Source organism: Salvelinus alpinus, chromosome 5 (genome assembly GCF_045679555.1).
Source record: "Salvelinus alpinus chromosome 5, SLU_Salpinus.1, whole genome shotgun sequence".
NCBI classification, from domain to species: Eukaryota; Metazoa; Chordata; class Actinopteri; order Salmoniformes; family Salmonidae; genus Salvelinus; species Salvelinus alpinus.
In genome coordinates this window covers 32,756,206-32,779,202 of record NC_092090.1, presented here as the reverse complement: position 1 = coordinate 32,779,202, position 22,997 = coordinate 32,756,206, and the positions used below count along the sequence as shown (strand labels likewise).

General features: G+C 44.1%; 1 protein-coding gene across 3 annotated transcripts; it reads left to right on the top strand.

The window, feature by feature from the left end:
* The first annotated feature begins 123 nt into the window (after positions 1-123).
* Positions 124-22,969, top strand: galns (galactosamine (N-acetyl)-6-sulfatase). Of its 3 annotated transcripts, none has more exons than XR_011675033.1 (14): positions 124-296; positions 639-762; positions 5,290-5,364; positions 5,442-5,544; positions 5,639-5,782; positions 6,402-6,468; positions 7,151-7,278; positions 8,374-8,513; positions 8,768-8,871; positions 12,442-12,578; positions 13,149-13,251; positions 17,388-17,490; positions 21,800-21,917; positions 22,531-22,969. XR_011675033.1 is itself a non-coding variant. In XM_071401424.1 (14 exons), the coding sequence occupies exons 1-14, from the start codon at positions 180-182 to the stop codon at positions 22,615-22,617; spliced, it is 1,569 nt and encodes a 522-aa protein (XP_071257525.1). In that variant the 5' UTR covers positions 163-179; the 3' UTR covers positions 22,618-22,969. The 3 variants fall into 3 exon arrangements, 2 of the variants coding, with proteins under 2 accessions (XP_071257526.1, XP_071257525.1); XM_071401424.1 differs by having other exon boundaries at positions 163-296; positions 17,369-17,490; XM_071401425.1 differs by lacking the exons at positions 17,388-17,490; positions 21,800-21,917; positions 22,531-22,969 and adding an exon at positions 13,496-13,642.
* The last annotated feature ends 28 nt before the right edge of the window (positions 22,970-22,997 follow it).

The window sequence follows — 22,997 nt, the reverse complement described above, 5'->3', positions numbered from 1 at the left end:
GGACTTGTGTTTTTAAGCGTGTCTACATCGGGTAGTAAAGTCAGCTTCACCCACTTGAATATGCGCAAGTGTTGCGCTAAAAAAGCTCGTGAAAGCAAACAATGAGAAATCGTCATGTGCTTCCTGAATGTGTTATCATGTGACACTTCCTCATCGCTTTCGTCGTCTTGCTTTGTGCAATGGATGTCTGTCTAATTCAAACTTTGATATTGTTTTGTAGTTTAATATGTTGTTTTGGGGCAGATACTCCTTCAAACAAGTCGACTCCGAACATTATCATCATTCTTATGGATGACGTAAGATGTTGATGTATTTTTAGTTTGGGGAGTGTTACTTTTGGGGGATGAGACTTGAAAAACGAACTTTTATAATCTCGAAAACCTGTGGCATGATTACTCAAATGGAATGCTGACATGACTGGCTGTGTCCTCTCTGATTATATACCACGTATACTTGACATATATTGACATACAATAATACACAGCATGCCAACATAGGCTTTGTATTTGGTCTCTGTCAGGAAATGGTAACCATTTCTCTCCAACTCTATTTGAGATGTTGTGTTCTAATGTAAAGTCTGCTTATCAAAGCATGATGATCCACTAACATTTGACAGCTTGTTCCTCTAATGTTTTTAGATGGGCTGGGGAGATTTGGGAGTGTTTGGCCAGCCCTCCAAGGAGACACCAAACCTTGACTCCATGGCTGCACAGGGGATGCTGTTCCCCAACTTCTACACAGCTAACCCTCTCTGCTCTCCATGTGAGTGTCAGCTACATACATGTCATACTTTATTAAAATACCAATTCTTGAATTCATAGATATAAAAACATATTACACTGATTATAAAGACAGAAGGAATTCATAGTCTGAATAGCTAGTGTGGTACCAATTCTGGATAGGAATTGGCACCACATGCATAAGAACCTGACTGTCAGTGCAACAATCAATGATGACAATTCAATAATATTGTAATTGTCATTTTAGAGGAATAGTTGCAGTGATGGTAAGTGGGATTTGGGTGAGAGGTTGGTGGTAGGTGCAGGTATCCTTCAAAAGCCTTTTGAAACAATGTGACGCATACATCAGAAGCCTAAGCTGTGTGTGTCTGGGTGATAGAGGGGAGAAGACTCATTATGCTAATAGGGATAATACACTATTGAAATATGCTAATTATACCTAATTTGGGAATTTGAATAAACGTGTTATGCAAAATAGATCGACCCTTTTCTTTTTTCTAATTAATATTTAAGCAAATAAGACCTAATCAATTGCTTATCTCACATGTGTGTGTGTGATGTGAGTGCCTGAAGGAAGCCAAGTGCATCATACCTGGCTATTTTTTATTAATGCCACGGAGAGGGTATTAGAGGATTCAGACACTGAATGTTAATTAGAAATGTAATCATATACTGAAATGGTACGTGACTTAATCACAATATCCAGGGTGAGCTCCCATATACACTACCGTTCAAAAGTTTGGGGTCACTTAGAATTGTCCTTTATTTTTTATTTTTAAGAAAACACTATTTTTGTCCATTAAAATAACATCAAATTGATCAGAAATGCAGTGTAGACATTGTTAATGTTGTAAATGACTATTGTAGCTGGAAACAGCAGATTTTTAATGGAATATCTAAATTGGTTTACAGGGGCCCATTATCAGCAACCATCACTCCTGCGTTTCAATGGCACATTGTGTTAGCTAATCCAAGTTGATCATTTTAAAAGGCTAATTGATCATTAGAAAACCCTTTTGCAATTATGTTAATACAGCTGAAAACTGTTGTCCTGATTTTAAAGAAGCAATAAAACTGGCCATCTTTAGACTAGTTAAGTATCTGGATTATCAGCATTTGTGGGTTCGATTACAGGCTCAAAATGGCCAGAAACAAATAACTTTCTTCTGAAACTCATCAGTCTATTCTTGTTCTGAGAAATGAAGGCTATTCCATGCAAGAAATTGCCAAGAAACTGAAGATCTCGTACAACGCTGTGTACTACTCCCTTCACAGAGCAGCGTACACTGGCTCTAAACAGAATGGAAAGAGGAATGGGAGGCCCCGGTGCACAACTGAGCAAGAGGCAAGTACATTAGAGTGTCTAGTTTGAGAAACAGATGCCTCACAAGTCTTCAACTGGCAGCTTTATTAAATAGTACCCGCAAAACACCAGTCTCAACATCAACAGTGAAGTGGCGACTCCAGGATGCTGGCCTTCTAGGCAGAGTTGCAAAGAAAAAGCCATATCTCAGACTGGCCAATAAAAAGAAAACCTTAAGATGGGCAAAAGAACACAGACACTGGACAGAGGAACTCTGCCTAGAAGGCCAGCATCCCAGAGTCGCCTCTTCACTGTTGACGATGAGACTGGTGTTTTGCGGGTACTATTTAATAAAGCTGCCAGTTGAGGACTTGTGAGGCGTCTGTTTCTCAAACTAGACACTCTAAGGTACTTGTCCTCTTGCTCAGTTGTGCACCGGGGCCTCCCACTCCTCTTTCCATTCTGGTTAGGGCCAGTTTGCGCTGTTCTGTGAAGGGAGTAGTACACAGCGTTGTACGAGATCTTCAGTTTCTTGGCAATTTCTTGCATGGAATTGCCTTCATTTCTCAGAACAAGAATAGACTGATGAGTTTCAGAAGAAAGGTCTTTGTTTCTGGCCATTTTGAGCCTGTAATCCAACCCACAAATGCTGATGCTCCAGATACTCAACTAGTCTAAAGAAGGCTAGTTTTATTGCTTCTTTAATCAGGACAACCGTTTTCAGCTGTGTTAACATAACTGCAAAAGGGTTTTCTAATGATCTATTAGCCTTTTAAAAGGATCAACTTGGATTAGCTAACACAATGTGCCATTGGAACACAAGAGTGATGGTTGCTGATAATGGGCCTCTGTACGCATATGTAGATATCCCATTAAAAATCAGCCGTTTCCAGCTGCAATAGTCATTTACAACATTAACAATGTCTTCACTGCATTTCTGATCAATTTGATGTTATTTTAATGAAAAAAAAAAAAAGGACAATTCTAAGTGACCCCAAACTTTTGAACGGTAGTGTATATATATTTATTTGAAAATATAGCCTGACGCAAAACCCAAATGCAAAGCTCAACTTGGTTCATACATACAGTACCAGTCAAAAGTTTGGACACACCTACTCATTCAAGGGTTTTTCCTAATTTTTACTACACTGCTCAAAAAAATAAAGGGAACACTTAAACAACACAATGTAACTCCAAGTCAATCACACTTCTGTGAAATCAAACTGTCCACTTAGGAAGCAACACTGATTGACAATAAATTTCACATGCTGTTGTGCAAATGGAATAGACAAAAGGTGGAAATTATAGGCAATTAGCAAGACACCCCCAATAAAGGAGTGGTTCTGCAGGTGGTGACCACAGACCACTTCTCAGTTCCTATGCTTCCTGGCTGATGTTTTGGTCACTTTTGAATGCTGGCGGTGCTTTCACTCTAGTGGTAGCATGAGACGGAGTCTACCACCCACACAAGTGGCTCAGGTAGTGCAGCTCATCCAGGATGGCACATCAATGTGAGCTGTGGCAAGAAGGTTTGCTGTGTCTGTCAGCGTAGTGTCCAGAGCATGGAGGCGCTACCAGGAGACAGGCCAGTACATCAGGAGACGTGGAGGAGGCCGTAGGAGGGCAACAACCCAGCAGCAGGACCGCTACCTCCGCCTTTGTGCAAGGAGGAGCACTGCCAGAGCCCTGCAAAATGACCTCCAGCAGGCCACAAATGTGCATGTGTCAGCATATGGTCTCACAAGGGGTCTGAGGATCTCATCTCGGTACCTAATGGCAGTCAGGCTACCTCTGGCGAGCACATGGAGGGCTGTGCGGCCCCACAAAGAAATGCCACCCCACACCATGACTGACCCACCGCCAAACCGGCCATGCTGGAGGATGTTGCAGGCAGCAGAACGTTCTCCACGGCGTCTCCAGACTCTGTCACGTCTGTCACATGTGCTCATGTGCTCAGTGTGAACCTGCTTTCATCTGTGAAGAGCACAGGGCGCCAGTGGCGAATTTGCCAATCTTGGTGTTCTCTGGCAAATGCCAAACGTCCTGCACGGTGTTGGGCTGTAAGCACAAACCCCACCTGTGGACGTCGGGCCCTCATACCACTCTCATGGAGTCTGTTTCTGACCGTTTGAGCAGACACATGCACATTTGTGGCCTGCTGGAGGTCATTTTGCAGGGCTCTGGCAGTGCTCCACCTGCTCCTCCTTGCACAAAGGCGGAGGTAGCGGTCCTGCTGCTGGGTTGTTGCCCTCCTACGGCCTCCTCCACGTCTCCTGATGTACTGGCCTGTCTCCTGGTAGCGCCTCCATGCTCTGGACACTACGCTGACAGACACAGCAAACCTTCTTGCCACAGCTCGCATTGATGTGCCATCCTGGATGAGCTGCACTACCTGAGCCACTTGTGTGGGTTGTAGACTCCGTCTCATGCTACCACTAGAGTGAAAGCACCGCCAGCATTCAAAAGTGACCAAAACATCAGCCAGGAAGCATAGGAACTGAGAAGTGGTCTGTGGTCACCACCTGCAGAACCACTCCTTTATTGGGGGTGTCTTGCTAATTGCCTATAATTTCCACCTTTTGTCTATTCCATTTGCACAACAGCATGTGAAATTTATTGTCAATCAGTGTTGCTTCCTAAGTGGACAGTTTGATTTCACAGAAGTGTGATTGACTTGGAGTTACATTGTGTTGTTTAAGTGTTCCCTTTATTTTTTTGAGCAGTGTATTTTCTACATTGTAAAATAATAGTGAAGACATTAAAACTATGAAATAACACACATGGAATCATGTATTAAACAAATCAAAATATATTTAATATTTTGGATTCAAAGTAGCCACCCTTTGCTTTGATGACAGCTTTGCACATACTTTTTTTTTATTAGTCTTTTTGTTATTTTTTCCCTTATTTCTTTATTATTTATTCATTTCTCCCCCCCCCCCCCTTTTTTCTCCCCGATTTCGTGATATCCAATTGGTAGTGATAGTCTTATACCATCGCTGCAACTCCCGTACGGACTCGGGAGAGGCGAAGGTCGAGAGCCATCTGTCCTCTGAAACACGACCCTGCCAAGCCACACTGATTCTTGATAAAATACTTGCTTAACCCGGATCTAACTAGTTATATACTGTGGAACTTTATGTAAAATCACATGCAGGCTCTCCCACTTTAACTACGCATTCAGCTGATCATTTAAATTGTTTATCAAAACATGATGTTGATGTCTCTTATCCTATTATTCCTTAGCCAGAGCTTCACTTCTGACAGGACGATTACCAGTTAGAAATGGATTCTATACCACCAATGCCCATGCCAGGAATGGTGAGCTCTCTCTCTTTTGAGTTATATTTTCCTTGCTGCTTTGCCACACAAATTAATGTGACACCTGACCTTTGCAGCCTACACACCCCAGGAGATAGTAGGAGGGATCTCAAAGGATGAAATTCTATTACCACAGGTACTGAAGAAGAAAGGTTACGTCAACAAGATCATCGGCAAGTGGTGGGCACCATTCATTTTGATCTCATTTGAAGTGGTAACAATAGTGACAATTCTAATTCTGTGTTTCTCCTTCCCCCATTTTTCCTGGCCTAAGGCATCTTGGCCACAGAGCTCACCACCTACCTCTGGAGCATGGTTTTGATGAATGGTTTGGTGCTCCAAACTGCCACTTCGGTCCCTACAACAGCAGCGACAGGCCTAATGTCCCGGTCTATAACAACTCTCAGATGGTGGGAAGGTATACACACACACCCTGCACACACTCCTACTCTCACTCACTCACACAGAACAGAAAACATAAAAATCCTCTCTCCCGGACTCTTTCAGTGTTTGGCTCGGCTGGCTGCTCCTCTGAATGAGGATAGTTTTTTTTACTCTTCTCTGTACCAGCTGCGCTTGTGTATTCCATTTTCCGCCCATTTGTTTTCCCCAAAACAGCCATATGTGTATTCAGGGTCATTGGCGCTAGCAGGCGGGCGCTTTTTGCGCTTAGCCGTGGGTTTAATCAGCATAGCGTGCCTGAGCCTGGACAGACGCACACACACGCACCCAGGAGACGGCAGGTTGCGTTGGCGGTGTGTGAGGACACCTGGAACAGCCCGAGCATGAGAGAGACGGCGGGCGCTGCTGCGTCTAACGCTCCACGCTTCAGTACTATCTCATAACAGTTCCCCTGCTCTTCAGAGACTTCTCAAATCTGCTTCTCTTAACTCCCCTCTAATCACAGCCTGGGAGGACGGGCTTCTCAAAGTCTGCTGCTGGGATTTTGGAATAAAATGGATTGTCCTATTGATAACTAATGACTATTGTACTTATGTAGATGACATGGAAACTAATGAACTACATTTGTTTTCTAGATACTATGAGGAGTTTGGGATCGATAAGAAAACTGGGGAATCTAACCTTACACAAATCTACTTGGAGGTAAAGTGATTGAGTGGCAGACGTCCGTCCCAGTTCTTCCTTACAAATACTACTTGTTATAGGAATTTCCAGGTGAAGGAAAAGGAGACCAGTCATTGATTTAGTCAGTCAAAATCAATCCAGTTTAATTACCAGTTACCACAGGGAGACAACTCCAGCACAGACGCGGAGAAAATGTCAAACTGCCCTTCTCTAAGCATGCCCTTCTCTAAGCATGCCCTTCTCTAAGCATGCCCTACCCGCCCTTATATTCTAATCTCACAGCACCAATGTTCTGTAAACACAGAGAGGCAGGTAGGAAGTCACAACATCAGCTGCTACAGAATCGCACAGTGTCACAGAATAGAATAACAATCCATATTGTCTGTCCTTGTACCTCCAGTCTGGCGTCAATCACCATGAACAGATACGAGAACAATCCATAACATTCAGTATCAAGTGTAGTGACCCATCAACCCGTACACAAATGAGTGTCCCAAATAGAACACTGGAAATCATGTGTATTATATAAAGGGAAAAATTAGAATATGCTAAGCATTGTGTTAATTACTTTTCACTGAATATTAACTTTATTAATCTTAAATGTTCCCATTACACTACTGTTCTCTGTCAGTTTTGTAGTGAATTTTCTGGATGGTGTCTTGTCTGATAGCAGACTATAATCTAATTTCTTTCCTTCCAGGAGGGCCTTGACTTCATATTTCACCAAAACATGGCCCAGCGGCCATTTTTTCTCTACTGGGCAGCAGACGCTACGCATGCTCCGGTCTACGCTTCAAAACAGTTCCTGGGGAAGAGCCAGAGGGGGCGGTAGGATCACAACACTTGACGCTACAATCATAAAATGTCAATAATAAAGCCACATCTAGAAAATGACACTTAGCTGCAAAGTCTTACACAGAGACATGTGATGTGTTTCTGACAAAGCATGGAGAGTTTCTCCCAGAGCAGAGAGTTTGGACACCCTCTTGGTTATTAACCTGTATCATTGCTGGCTTTGTTGATCTGGCTATTATAGGACCTAATTAGTACATTTCTCTTGACGATTTTCTACCCCGGTACAGTATTTCTGTTTTTGTACAGTGTTTACCAAACTGGCTTGTTGTTTTAAAACTGCTTGGATCTCTGGGTGTTAGTCCATTGATTTAGGGGCTTTGTGAATGTGTGAAGTGGATGAGCTGTGCCTGCAGCAGTGTTACAGGGTGGGGAAAGTCATTAGCATGAGCCACTGCGTATTCTACTTGGTGATCAATCTCTCATCTCACACCTGGAAACGTGAGTGGAATTAGATGCCACTTGGAAGAACAGAATCACGGTATCAACATGAAGATTCAAAATCGAAATGAGAAAAATATTGTAATAATGAAGAGAAGAAAAAACCTGTTTCCTGCTCTAAGGATATTGTCAATTTAATGTAGATTTTTCACACCCCTTTGCCCCTCTGTGTTAGTGGTGAGGGTAAAGGGATGTGTTGCTCGTCTGGGCGCAGGTCACTTAGTATTCCTCTCAGTCTCGGTGAATACTCAGGCCTCACTAAGCAGGCATTTCTTCAGAATGCCAAATGAGGTTTTTGTTGACAGAGAAATGGATCAGAGATGAAAAGTGTTAGCCAGGTGCCTGGGATAGGTGGCTCACACTGAGATGGAATGCTTTTCCATTTTTTTCCAACAGGCTTTTAGTCCATGTTTTTTGTGTGAAAACTCTTGTTGCTAAATACCAAATGTTTTATAGTAAATACCTAATTTACCTCCATGTTTTCTAGAATAATGTAGCTTGGTTGATGGGTTTGCCTAGCCCTAGTGCCTACACATACCTGTCTGTCTGTGGTGAGTTGGGATTGGTCATTTGAAGTTCCTGAGATACTGTAGTTTGAATGACGTGTGTGTGTGTGTGTGTGTACTGCAGGTACGGTGATGCAGTGATGGAGCTGGACTACAGTGTTGGACAGATGCTGGCCTGGCTGCGTGCTCTGGGCATCGACAAGGACACCTTTGTGTTCTTCACCTCGGACAACGGGGCCGCAGTGATGTCCGGCCCCAAGCAGAGTAAGATCTGCACACCATGATTTAGTCTCTCAACTCATGATACCAACAAATGCAATTCCATGCTGCTTTCTTACAGTTCTTGTATACACGCCTGTATGGATAGATGTGAGTAATGTACTCTTATGTCTATGAGTAGTATGTGTGGGTATTTTCTTTGTTTGGGGCTCCTTTCAGTTGTGTATAACGTAAGTTGTTTTAGTAATCTCTTTTATCATGGTGCTTAGTGTGTGAGTGATGTGTTTCTGTCCCCTGAGGTGGCAGTAACGGCCCGTTTCTCTGTGGGAAAGAAACTACGTTTGAGGGTGGAATGAGGGAACCTGCCATCGCCTGGTGGCCTGGACACATCCCAGCAGGCACGGTGAGAACTCTCTCTTTCTCTCTGTTCTACCTGTCTGGAACATCTCCAGGTTCCAGGTGTTCTAGATATGTTCTAGGTGTTCTACTTGTCTGGAGTTGGGGAACATCTCCTGGTATTTAAACACAGCTGTGAGTCACTGTAGTGCTATCTGTCTGTAAGCAGCTGGGTTTTCAAGCAGGTACCACATTAGAAAGTAATTACAATTAGTCATTTCAGTAATCGTCTCTCTCATATCATTGTAGTTCTTTGTTTCGATTTGTGTATCAATGTCCTCAACATCATCACACCTCATCTCTCCTCAGGTGCTGGCATTGCAAACGCAAACACACCGTTTTTTGTTTGTTTGAATGTGTGGGTGTCCGCGCGTGTGGATGTGTGTGCAAGGGGGGACTTTTTTCAAATACTTTTTGAGGTGGCAAGGTTCATCTTCTTACCCCCCCCCCCCTTTCCTGTCTTCCTCCTCTGTGAGCCTGTGAGGAAGACTTTCCCCCTGATCCGCTAAGCCTGTGCGTTCTGCAAATGACTTTTAATTGTATTAGGGGCAGCTGTGACACGGGGCTGTGGCGCAGAGGGATTTTTTTGGAGGAGTGAGCGGAGGAAGCAGTCTGTAGGCTGAAGTAAGCCCTGCCCCCGGCTCATATCGGAGGGGTGTGCTGTGGCCTGATAGCGCTGCAGAGTGGCGAGGGAGAGGGGGATTGGGAGCATCTTAAGCGGCTAATCTGTTTGTGTGTTTGCTGAGGTTGGATTGAGCTGTAATGAGGGCTTCTGTATCTGAATATGCCAGGCGCACAGGATAAAGGACAGAAAAAAAAGTAAAGGGGTGGTTGGGAGAAGAGAGGGAAGGGTGCACCCGGTGCAGTGCTCCACAGGGATGGTTCTGGAAAAGATGGCAGTGCCAGGGAGGTAGGGAGGGTTTTGTATGCAGGGTCTTTGGTGTGCTGGTGCAGTGCCATGACAGCCCAACCTCTATGTACGTTTGTCTGTAGCACCTGCTGGTGGGTTAACTAGAGAAATTACTGCAGATGAAACACTTCTGAGAACAGAGTATCGTGAATGAGGCACCGCTGTTATGCTGATGAACAGGGATCATCGACTAGATTCAGCCGCAGGACGATTTTGTCTTGAGAGAATGGTCAGGGGGCCGGAACATAATTACAAATCATTTCTAGACGGCAAATTGACCGCAAGAAGCCCAAACAGATATAATATTTGACTAAAACATAATAATTTCAAACCTTGCTTACATTTCTATACGATCTCATACATCTCTCTATTGTGCGTGGGAATACTCGAACAGATTTCCAAAATTAAAATCACTTGGAGCTGATTTGTTGGGGTTTTTACAGTCTTTTTATGTTCAACAATATAAAAAAATTATAATAATAAATTTGGTCCGCGGGCCGCCAGTTGGGGAACCCTGCCGAAAGCCATCTGTGGCTTTAGTCTGTGGATTGGGCAGGAATACATGGGACTAGCTCATTTGACAAAGCAGCTTTGTTGTATGGGTTTCGTTTCATCTCCCTGCTGTTGGGGAGGATGGCCAAAGAGATGATTTCCCTCTCTGTTCTTTTGTGCGGCGCTGAAATCTCTCTGTTCATCGGCACATTGAAAAGTTTCATAAGCCCTAAACATAAATGCTGCGAATAATGAACAGCCACGTGTGCCACATCGCTTTTATTAGGAGGATTGTTGGTACGGGGACCAGCAAACATTAACAAGGCCTACTCTAAATCGTTTCAGATTAAACGTGTTTTCAGGTTAAAAACTACAGCTATTATACATATATCAACTCATCATTGACGAAGCTGACACACTGATAGGAGTCATAGGTTTGGTTGGTCCAGTTTCAGTTTAGGCTAGGTAAAGTTATCTTCTAACATTCTCACACTCATTAAAATAATCTTCAACAGAGGCAGAAGACTCCATTACAATCCGTGTGAACGCCACAGTCTTATTGCACAGATAGATTAAAGTAACAAAACAAGTTCATCAGTTTGTAGATAAACCTAGCATGCCATCATGACTGTACTCCACATAGCACTAATGAAAGTGTTAGTTGTTAATATTGAGGGACAGAGAGAGTTTTGGGAGATGTGTTGGAATGAGAGAGATGAGGTTGACGGCGGGAGCCGGGCACAGGTTCACATTCCCCCGGTGACTGAGGGGCCACGTTGGGATGAGGCTGGCTGGCTGGGATGGAGGGGGGAAAGGGAGGGCTTTTCCCCCAATGCTGCTGCTGCTGCCACCATCACAATCCCTTTTGTTGTGTTTATCAGCTGGGAGACACGGAGCCTGAGTGCGTTAGACAGGGATAGCAGGTCTGCCACGTCAGATAACTACCACCAGGGTTTAACCTAGAACCACACAGACAAAAGGCTGGCAAAAAGAGTAAATACAGAAAGAAATATACAGAATGGAGAGAAAAGTATAAATGGGAGATAATGAAATGGTCTCTCTCAACTATTTAGACTTAAAAAAAAAATGGTTAGCGTTTTTTAGTTGAGGATTTAGGGTTGTCTGTGCTACCTGGTAGTCAACTTCATTAATTATCCTTTTTGATTTCTCTTGTTTTTTTAACGTCGTGTGTGTGTGTTAAGCGTGAGAGTGCAGATAACGGAATGTGTTGCAGGGCCCTTTCTGGCTGGTGCAGTGGCTGCGGGAGAAAAAGGAATTCATTTTGGTAGTGTGTGCAGGCAGCTGATAGGAGCATGGCGGCGCAGCTGCTCTGGGCTGATAGCACTATCTGATTGTGAGCGTGCCGTCTCCCTCAAAGGGCTGCTCAGGAGAGAATGGAATGGAAGATCAAGGATGACAGTGAAAAAATTGCATTTTATCTGAAAATAGTTCAAAGTTTATAAATAAAATAAAGCTTTTCACAGGGACTGTGGAAGGGAGATAAAACAGCTAGCGCCAGCCCGGGCCTCATCTTCCCTCTTTCTCCTCACTCCCCTTTTTCTCCTAATTTACAGAGGCGTTTGTGAGGTTTATAATAAACCTGCGAGCGCAGATTATAGAGGAGACTGAAGAAATGCATCATCAGGACTCACCCCACCCCCACTCCACCCAATCCGCTGAAATGGTGGGCTTTCATAGGGGGCGCGTGCACACTGTTGGCCATTGTGCTGTCGTGTTGGGTTTCATGCATGGAGAGGGATCCTTTGGTGTCTCTGCGGGCTTCTGGTGTATCACAGCCTCCCAGTAGTGTGGATCACTCTGCTCTGAGAAGTTCTCTCTACTCCCCAGCCCTGCTCTGATCACTGCGCTTCACAAGGCTGCCGCGTTTCGCTGTTCAGGGTCCTGACATGGACACTCACCGCAGCTTTGGAGGAGACGCTCAAGCATTTTGACAGGATATTAATTGATTAAAGCAAATAAAGTGTTGTAATTTGGGGAACAAAGTTTTAGTATTTGTAATTAAATTGATTAGTTAGTGCATCGATCTGGTACGTATGGATGCCCATGCAAGCCATCTAACTTCCTACAACAATCGCTGTTAAACTTTCATGTCAGCACCCATAGACAATGTGATTCTATCTGGATTTGAATTCCAATTCTTTCTCCCATCTCCAGGTGAGCCAACAGCTGGGGACTGTGATGGATCTGTTCAGCACCAGTCTGTCTGTGGCTGGCCTCAGTGTTCCAGACGACAGGCTCATAGATGGACTGGACCTCAGCCCTGTCCTCTATAACAACACACTCATCAACAGGTTAGAGCTCGCAGCTGAAAGAGGCTTAAATGGCCCTGTCAGAGGGATTCATTCATGTAAGATAAGGTGATGAATATGATGTGTTCTGTATACTGTTTGTATACTTGCCCTCCTAACTTGATCGGTACACATAACTTGAACTTTGACCAGCAAAATCATGGACCACTCAATAAGAGTTCCATCACATGCAAGTCTGAAGTTAGGATTTGGCTATGAGAGTTGGTTCAGAGGTCAGCTATGCCCTCTGCTGGTCACGGTACTTTGGGAGTTTGTGCCCCTGCTGTAAGATGGGCGGGCGGATGTAGGCTTTTGGAGGGCAGCGGTGGCGGTGCCCCCTGTAAGGAGGCTGCTGGCTGGGGCCCAGGGCCCAGGGAGAGGGACCACCCTGGTGGATAAGGTGTTCCACCAAGCACATAATGGGATGAGCCATGGCAGCGTGGTGGTGGGGCGCGAGCCTGCGAGGGAGGGCCAGGCAGTGCAGCGCAGGGGGAGGGGGGTTCTGGAGCTGAGAGAGGGCTGCTGCTTATCACAGGAATCCAGCAGTCACCAATCCCATTTCACACCCAACAGGCCCATCTTCTATTACCGCGGCAATGAGATGATGGCAGTCAGGGTTGGGCCTTATAAGGCCCACTATTGGACGTGGAGCAACTCGTGGGAGGAGTTTAACCAGGTGAGTCCCTCTTAGTGACTGTAGTGTGTATTTCGCTCTCTCGCTCTGACTGTAGATTATCTCTCATTGTCTCTCTCTCTCATCCCCACACCCTCAACAAGCCATCCACAGTGCCCTATAAAAACACACATTTGGTAGTCAGTGTTATCTTGAAAACAGCTCATCAAGTGGCTGTTGTGTACATCAGTGGCTAATGAATATTAATGAGGACACTCCACTTCACCAAAGTACTATCATTCATCAGCACTGGCTGTCGCTGGTGGAGCGTTCTCCCCTACTGCTGAGTATCCTGCTCTCCCCTACTGCTGAGTATCCTGCTCTCTCCTCCTGCTGAGTATCCTGCTCTCTCCTCCTGCTGAGTATCCTGCTCTCCCCTCCTGTGCCCTGAGAAGTGAGAATGCGTTCTATCCTCCTCTAGGCACCCTTTAAAATATGTCCTGCTCCTCTCCCTCAGAAACCTCTGTTTCAAATGTGCAAGTTTGCATTGTGCCCCATCGGTTGCTTAAATTGCTCTCTCCTAGAGGGCAGCTGAATCAATAGCAGCCTCCTTTATCAGCTCATGTGAACTGGAGTGGAACTTCACAAATAATGGCGTCTGATTGCCTGTGTGTTGCCTATCGATTTGGTATGTGTGTCCGTGAATGTGTGTGTCTGCGAGCAAAAGATGGTTTGAAGGGGAGGCTCTGGGTCTCCAAAGCTGTGACTCTGAGAGTTAATGTGTCGGTTCTTCACCAGAATGGGCAGCATGCATTCAGAGCTTTACAATGACGCTTGACCCTCACATCTCACCCGAGCATCCATCACACAGAAAAAACACTCTTTATTTCAAGCGGTTTTAAATGCGTCTGAATATTGTGCTGAAACGTTGATCCATCATTCAAGCTTACTATTTTCTCACCAGTTGTAAGTAATGTTGTGCATTTACTATTTATGTGAAGTAAAAAATAAAACAAGGATGGTGTGTCTTTCTGAACTTGAAATTCAATTATGGCTTAATAGCCATGAGCTCTACTGTGATTTTTCTCGTGAAAACCAAGAGATTTGGTGATGAGCAAAATTAGACATTTCACAGGGTTAAGTGGATTTCATCAAACGCTCTTGTTGGATGGTGTGTTAATGGTGTGAGGTGTTGGGAATGGGAACGGTCTGTATCTGATGTTATCTGCTCGGCCTTGTCTTTGTTGGGTAGCATACGTTTAATATGGCTCTTTATATAATCTTTTTCTTTGAGGAAAATATGAAACCAAAATTCTACTTTTGCATTCCATTTTATGTCCCTTGATTCCTCCCCTCATCTTATAATGTTGGCTACTTTACTCCATCTTTAAAAGAACATTGCTGTACGATCTGCTATCTTCTTAATACCATGGGAGATATGGAGTTCTGCTGTGTTTTCTTCTTCTTGGATACAGATTAAAAGGGCTTTCTCACAGTCCAAGGGGATTTAGGCTCTTTTACATTTCTAAGATCAATGCACAGAGACTGCTTCAGGACACTATGTGGGCAAGTCTGGATCATAGTGCGCTATGCAGTGTACTGAAGTGAGGTGTGTGTGTGTGCGCTCGTGCCTGTGCTCCTTTGAGCGAGGCTGCTTATGGTCCCAGAGGGGAGTCGGTAGAGTGCCTTACAGATGAGTGCTCTCTCAATATTAGTCGTGTTGCTCACAAGGGCACATGAGAGGTCTCCCCAGGGGGTCTGGAGGGGGCTGTGACTCAATCAGCCTCTGTCAGAGCCAGGCTGCTACCCCAGAGGAGGGGGGGGGGGGGGTATAGGGGAGCAAGCTTGCATGGCCCCACATTCTGACTGGCAGATAGAGTAGCCACATACAGTTGAAGTCGGAAGTTTACATACACTTAGGTTGGAGTCATTCAATCTCGTTTTTCAACCACTCCACAATTTTCTTGTTAACAAACTATAGTTTTGGCAAGTCGGTTAGGACATCTACTTTGTATTTTTTATTCATTAGGATCCCCATTAGCTAACGCCATAACGCTAGCTAATCTTCCTGGGGTCCAACACCAATTAACAAGACATTACAAGCAACCACAATCTTGTGCATGACACAAGTCATTTTCCCAATATTTGTTTACAGACATATAATTTCAATTATAATTCGCTGTATCACAATTCCAGTGGGTCAGAAGTTTACATACACTAAGTTGACTGTGCCTTTAAACAGCTTGGAAAATTCCAGAAAATGACGTCATGGCTTTAGAAGCTTCTGATAGGCTAATTGACATAATTTGAGTCAATTGGAGGTGTACCTGTGGATGTATTTCAAGGCCTACCTTCAAACTCTGTGCCTCTTTGCTTGACATTATGGGAAAATCAAAAGAAATCAGCCAAGACCTCAGGAAAACATTTTGTAGAAGTCCACAATTCTGGTTCATCCTTGGGAGCAATATCCAAACTCCTGCAGGTACCACGTTCATCTGTACAAACAATAGAACGCAAGTATAAACACAGCCGTCATACTGCTCAGGAAGGAGACGCGTTCTGTCTCCTAGTGATGAACGCACTTTGGTGCGAAAAGTGCAAATCAATCCCAGAACAACAGCAAAGGACCTTGTGAAGATGCTGGACCCACTGGAATTGTGATGCAGTAAATGATAAGTGAAATAATCTGTCTGTAAACAATTGTTGGAAAAATGACTTGTGTGATGCACAAAGTAGATGTCCTAACTGACACACAAGAAATGTGTGGAGTGGTTGAAAAACGAGTTTTAATGACTCCAACCTAAGTGTATGTAAACTTCCAACTTCAACTGTATATCCACAGTAAAACGAGTCCTATATCGACATAACCTGAAAGGCCGCTCTGCAAGGAAGAAGCCACTGCTCCAAAACCGCCATTAAAAAAGCTAGACTACGGTTTGCAACTGCACATGGGGACAAAGATTGTACTTTTTGGAGAAATTTCCTCTGGTCTGATTAAACAAAAATAGAACTGTTTGGCCCTAATGACCATTGTTATGTTTGGAGGAAAAAGGGGGGCGCTTGCAAGCAGAAGAACACCATCCCAACCGTGAAGCACGGGGGTGGCAGCATCATGTTGTGGGGGTGCTTTGCTGCAGGAGGGACTGGTGCACTTCACAAAATAGATGGCATCATGAGGAGGGAAAATTATGTGGATATATTGAAGCAACATCTCAAGACATCAGGAAGTTAAAGCTTGGTTGCAAATGGGTCTTCCAAATGGACAATGACCCCAAGCATACTTCCAAAGTTATGGCTTAAGGACAACAAAGTCAAGGTATTGGAGTGGCCATCACAAAGCCCTGACCTCAATCCTATTGAAAATTTGTGGGCAGAACTGAAAAAGCGTGTGTGTGCAAGGATGCCTACAAACCTGACTCAGTTACACCAGCTCTGCCAGGAGGAATGGGCCAAAATTCACCCCACTTACTGTGGAAAGCTTGTGCAAGTCTACCCTAAATGTTTGACCCAAGTTAAACATTTAAAGGCAATGCTACCAAATATTAATTGAGTTTAAATTAAACTTCTGACCCACTGGGAATGTGATGAAAAAAATAAAAGCTGAAATAAATCATTCTCTCTGCTATTATTCTGACATTGCACATTCTTAAAATAAGGTGGTGATCCTAACTTAATTTTTACTATGATTAAATGTCAGGAATTGTGAAAAACTGAGTTTAAATGTATTTGGCTAAGGTGTATGTAAACATCCGACTTCAACTGTAGGTAACAGTCACAGGCATACCGTAGCCCCAGGGCAGAGAGAACACGTTGACAGGTTTGAGGATGAGGAAGACATGATACTATATACTAAACAGATATAGTCACACACACTATACACCATGTACTGTACACATCTACACTCAACTCCCTTGCACAAATTCCTCCATATCTTCAAACAGAGAGACGGCATCAGGGTCAGGTGTGCAGTGATTGGGTCGGTCTGTAGGTGGACATCATTGACAGCACAATGCATCTTGCCATCCATTTTGTCTTTTTAATTGTATTTTCTTTTCAAGGGCACTTTCTCAGGGTCAGTTGAAGTAGGTTATCTGTTACCACCACAGTCTCCATTGTCCTCTGAAGTGGGCGTTTAGAAGCTAAAGATATATTGTGTATGTATGTGTGTCCACTCTAACAGGGCATTAACTTCTGTCCAGGCCAAGAGGTGGCAGGCGTGACCACCCACACCCAACAGGAACACACCATGCAGCCACTCATCTTCCACCTGGGGCGGGACCCCGGGGAGAAATACCCTATCAGGTGAGTGCTCACTAAAACAAACAAAGATTCCCTGGTGTACTGTTCGATTGTACTGAACGTAAAGTGAAAGGCAAGGGAAATATAGACAGGGCTTGACGTTGGCCAGCCAATCTCCACACAGCTCAACAAACAGCAGGTCTCTGGTTAAATAAGAGAAGACAAGAGCGGAGGAGGGGGTTGTGGGATGTTGGTGGACAGAATCTATAGGATCAATACTGATCCAGTTGTGGGAAAGAGACGCGGTAAGGACTGAAGATTGATCTGTGCAGCCCCAGACTGGCTGATTAAACGCTATTCTTTGTGATTGCAAATAGCTCTTTAAAGCTCGCTATCTTGCCTCAGACCCACTGCCAGAAGTTAAAATTGCAAGACAAATTGTTCTCGTATAAATCGAGAGGAAGTGCTGTTTAATGGACTTTTGTGTTCATTCGAACATGACCCCGTATCTATAGTTAAAATTGTGTAAAAAAAAAAACAGTTGGGTGTTAGTTTTTATTTAGAATAGTGATGGTAATGATGGTGTAAAAATGTGGACAAAAATGGCCTTAATTGTACTTATGAGTACAAAAGAAGCCTTATTCTTTTTACTTCACTTTTTTATTGGCAAAGACACTCATAGATGAACAAAAGCGTGACACACATTCATATAGTTTTCATAATGATTTGATGAGGGAATTGGCAAAGACACTCATAGATGAACAAAAGCGTGACACACATTCATATAGTTTTCATAATGATTTGATGAGGGAATACAATTTCCTATTATCTAGCTTTCTCTCTGATCCGTCTTCATTCTCCTTAATGTTTTCTTCAGTCGGATTAGCTCCTGTCCCCCAGGCTGTTTCACACCCTCTGGCTGGCTCCCTCCCTCACTATCTCTTTCTCTCTCTCTCTCTCTCTCTCTCTCTCTCTTCCTCTCTCACTTTATCACTCTCTCCTCCTAATCTCCCCCACACTCCTTTTTTCACTTGAAGGGAGATGGAATAATTAAACATTCATGTTGTTTTTGATCAGCCCATCTCATCTCTGCTCTCTTCTATTCATTCTGCATAATTAAAAACAGAAAAATCTATAGCAGTGATGTGTTGAAGCGTTTATTTGGCCGGGTCCCAGACTTATGGAGAGGAGGAGCTGGTTTGGCACCTGGAGAGAGGACCCTGCGTCCCCTCTCCCCTCTCCAAGTGGGTGGGGGTCATTGGGGTGGTCTGTGAGGTCACAATATTCCAGCCCCATCTCTCCAGCCCCAGTAATGATACCCAGCCACCCTCCACCCCCACTGCCCTCCCTCCCATCTCCTCCCTCTCTCTGTTTCCCTCTCCTGTCTGTGTGTCAGGCAGGCTGCTGGCCATGTGCTCCTTGGGCACCCAGCTGGACCGGCTGGCCATCATTAATCTCTGTCTGCACCTAAAGAGCCACTTAAGATGATGTAGGGCCTGTCTGCACACATACCTTCAGTTGTGTGGCAGGCTGATACTACAGCAGTAACACACGCTGCCCAGGCAGTCGCTCCACTGTCCCAGCCTCTTAGGATACATGGACACACTCACTAGAGACCTGCTGCAGGAATCCAGGGGGATACAGAAGATGCTTTTCCATTCATATCTGAGTTAGGATATTTCATATTTTGTGTTTCATTGATGTACAGTAAGAAGACAATCACACAGAGATCAACATTCTACCGCTGTGAGACATTTAGATCAAACATTTATTTCCGATTGTCAGTGAATTTACAGGTAAGCGTTTTCAGACTGTACATGAGCACATGAAATTGTTGTTATTGGTCCTCTTCTATTGGTGTGGTAGATGACTCCTCCTGTGGTTAGTAGATCAGTGGGATGGTGTGGCTGACTGGGTCCAGTGTATAGTAAGACAGCCCAGTTCTCCCTCCTGTGTCCCAGTGGGACTGGACTTAGCCCTGCCTCCTGCTGCTCCGGCTCACTTCCCCTGGGCCCTCGTCACCCTGTGCTGAGCACTTAAGTCCCAGCCTGCCTCGGGCTAATGTAGCAGGCAGCCCTACACACTCTGGCCTCATCTGCTGCCGACAACCACTTCAGCCCCCAATCAATAGTCTTCACCGAATTGCTCAATTTCCACAGGAGGAGGAGAAAGGGCTGAGGTATTTGATTGTCTCTTCAATTCCCTCTGCTTGATGCCTGCCTGCCTGCGTGTGTGTGTGTGTGTGTGTGTGTTCACTCTACCAGTGGGGTTATGAATCACTAATCAGAGTGTAGTGACACACCTGAGCAATGCCGCCTTCCCCCTGGGTGTCATGCATTATAAATCAAAAGAGTTCATTTGCATCCACGTTATTATTATTCCAGTTTTTGCTTTAACACCAGTGAGCTAAGGGTTATAGTAATGATAATGAGGCTGTGCTGACTGGAGTTTTCTTTATTTGAGGAGAGAAATAAACATGTTTTTATCTATATATTTTTAGGGTTAGGGTGCTCAATGCATAGACAAAGAATAGTCTTAACTCAAAAAGGGCTGAGTGTACACTTTGCACACCACACGAAGCTGCTGAGGAGGAACAGCTCATAATAATGTCTGGAATGGAGTAAATGGAATGGAATCAAAAGCATGGAAACCACCATGTGTTTGATACCATTCCATGATTCCGTTCCAGCCATTACTATTTGCCCGTTCTCCCCAATTAAGGTGCCACCAGCCGCCTGTGTTGCACACTGCGTTTGGTCTGGCTCTGATGTATGGTTCTAATATTTAGTGAGATAAAGCAGCTTCAGAAGTTATCTGAAAACGAATCACAGTGATCAATACAGAGCAGAGAAACGGATAGGATGGTAATGAAATCTTCATCATTTTGATCAAGATATTGTCTTTGGTCCATGAAGCAGAATTTGTGATTTCAAATACATACATAGTAACATTTTGTCTGAAATGAAACACTTGTTTCTATAGAAACCTTAACTCATTAAAAATATGATCAAGGCCGTGGAATGTTGTGATTCTGGGTCATTGCACCGTATTGCGTCACCACACAACCATAAGAAATAACTAGCAAGCCAAGGCGGAGAGCAGATGGTAAGTTTAGACCGCCATGGCCTGGTTAAGGACCTAAAGGATGAGTTGGGGTGGGGGAACACTGGAGCAGTAGAGTAGTGATGATGGGAGAGCAGAGGGTGTGAATATAGGACTAGCACAGGCTGAGGGAGGGGGGGAGCAGGTGCTATTGTGTGGCGGAAGCCCCACTGCCCTCTGGGAGGCGAAGGGGGGGTGGAGGGGCGGTGTGAGCCGGACAGGGCCTGGGGTTATTACACTAATTGACACTTCACCTCGCACACGCACACACCCTCCCCAGGGGCCAATCAGAGAGCTGGCTTTGGGGAGGGCCGGGGGGGACGGAGCTGGCACAGGTGCTGCTTGCGACTGTATTATGGGTGTAATTGCACTGGTGATATTTGTCTATCCACGTGTCGTGCCACCAACCGCCCACTCCCCCCAAACACAGAGAGCCCATTAACCCTACAGGTTCTATTGAGAGCAGACAGAGCAGTGTTCCTTTGAAACACTTCAGGGCCTCTGCGTTTTACACACTGAATATAATAATGCACAGAGGTGCTCCGCCGTGTCCAACAAGAATAATTGAGAGACAGGGGATAGGAAACATGGCCCATCCTGCTGAGGGCAGCCCCGAAGGGGCAGTGTTTGTGCGTGTATACGCCTGTGCATGAATTGGTAGGTGTGTTTGCTGTCAAAAGGCTCTCGTATGAGTTAAGCTTGTCGGCTTTAAACTAGCGTTTCAGTCATTAGTGTCCATTCGCTATGGATTATATCAGTTGTTTAAAGGCAGGCAGGTGTCATGCAATGATAATAGATAGTCATTTTAGGCTGCACAGCACAGACTAAGCTGCAGATTTATGAAACCGATTTCTGAGAAAATGTTTTACTAATCATACAGAGATTGTTTTACACTGGTCTATATTGTAGGCCTGCTGTGCATTTGTGTGAGCAGTGACCTTCTGTCATCTGTCTATATGCTGTGACTGACATCTATTCTCTGTGTTAAATTGTATAACCACGCCATTGGTGTGGTGTGTTGTGTGTGGAAGAAAGTGAAAACCTGAGTGTTTGTCCTTGACTACGCTCTGATTGGAGAGCCTCGTGCATCTGTTCAGACATTTTAGGTGAATCTGTGTGTCTGTGTTAGTGGGTGAATACAAGATGTGGTTGCATGCCTTTACTGTGCTGTTGTAATTCTAGATGTTGTGGCCATATGCCAATATTGCCTGACTGTTATGTTTGTATGTGTGTTTTGCACAACTACTTACGTCTGTGTGTTTCTCTGCAGTGCTGTGACTAAGGAGTACCAGGATGCACTGAGTCGGATCACAGCAGTGGTAGAGAAGCATAAGAAGGGTCTGGTACCAGGTGTGCCCCAGCTCAATATGTGTGACATGGCTGTCATGGTAAGATCAATATTTCACAGAATGTCCATTCCCCATGTATCATATTTTTAAAACTTGTTTCATATAATACATTTTATTTCATAGTATTGTTCTGTGGCTTTTGTTTTCGGTGTTAACATCTCTGTGTGTTCTTTCTCAAAGAAAATTATTTTAGAAAAGAAAAAAAAGTGCTTGCTGTAGTGACACCTTTTCTCATTTCCTCTATCTTTTTATAATGCTGAATTCTTTCAGTAAACTTTGGACACAATTTCAAATTTGTTTACGAGTTATTTTCTTTCCCTTTGTTTGTAAAATAATAGACTATCTTATTGTTATTTGTGGAAAAACACAGCAGCGTGATTCTTGGACCTTTTGTCCCAGCAACTGTTTTGTGGATTTTAGCTGCTTTTGGAAAAATTAGGGAGTGTTTGTCTCATTGGTTTTGGTTTTTACAAAAGAGCTAAAAAGAAACAATGCTGTGTATGCTCATTGCTAAAGCACTGTTTGTACATGAATGTGAGATGTGTAGCATCAGCTCCCCCATGTGGTTTCCTTGGAGAACATAATGTAAATCATGTTCAGCTCAGGTGAATGAATGTATAAGAATGTTTTCTGTGGGTTCTTTCACTAACAGAACTGGGCCCCTCCAGGATGTGAAAAGTTAGGAAAATGCCTTAAAGCCCCCAAGTCACAGCCCTGGAAGTGTGACTGGCCGCACTAGCTATCTGTTTCAGAGCCACCCTGGGAAAAGGGAGGATGTCAGCGAAGATGCTGCCTTGATGAAGAGCCATTTTCAGGAATTCAACTTGAATTTCTATTAGTTTTTAACTTGTAATGTTGAAACAGAACAACATATGGTTTGAATGAAGGACATTAACAATGGGACGAATGCTGTCTGGGTGCCATATGATTATTAATAGAATGAAGCTGATTTGCAACTGCTTTTTTTAATGATGCCTACTCTGTAGATGTTTTTCGCTCTTTACTTACTTATGCACTATTGTGGAAGACTTATTGAAATAGGGCAAAACCTTTTTCTTCTTCTCCAACTGGAATAAAAACATTTTATCCAACTTTGTCTTTCATCTCTTATGAGATGGT

Excerpts from the sequence above, each read along its gene's own strand:
- galns (XM_071401424.1), top strand. The coding sequence starts at position 180 with ATGGATGTCTGTCTAATTCAAACTTTGATATTGTTTTGTAGTTTAATA. Across the intron at positions 763-5,289 it reads TAACCCTCTCTGCTCTCCAT|CCAGAGCTTCACTTCTGACA; the intron begins GTGAGTGTCAGC and ends ATTATTCCTTAG. Across the intron at positions 17,491-21,799 it reads GGGGAGAAATACCCTATCAG|TGCTGTGACTAAGGAGTACC; the intron begins GTGAGTGCTCAC and ends GTTTCTCTGCAG.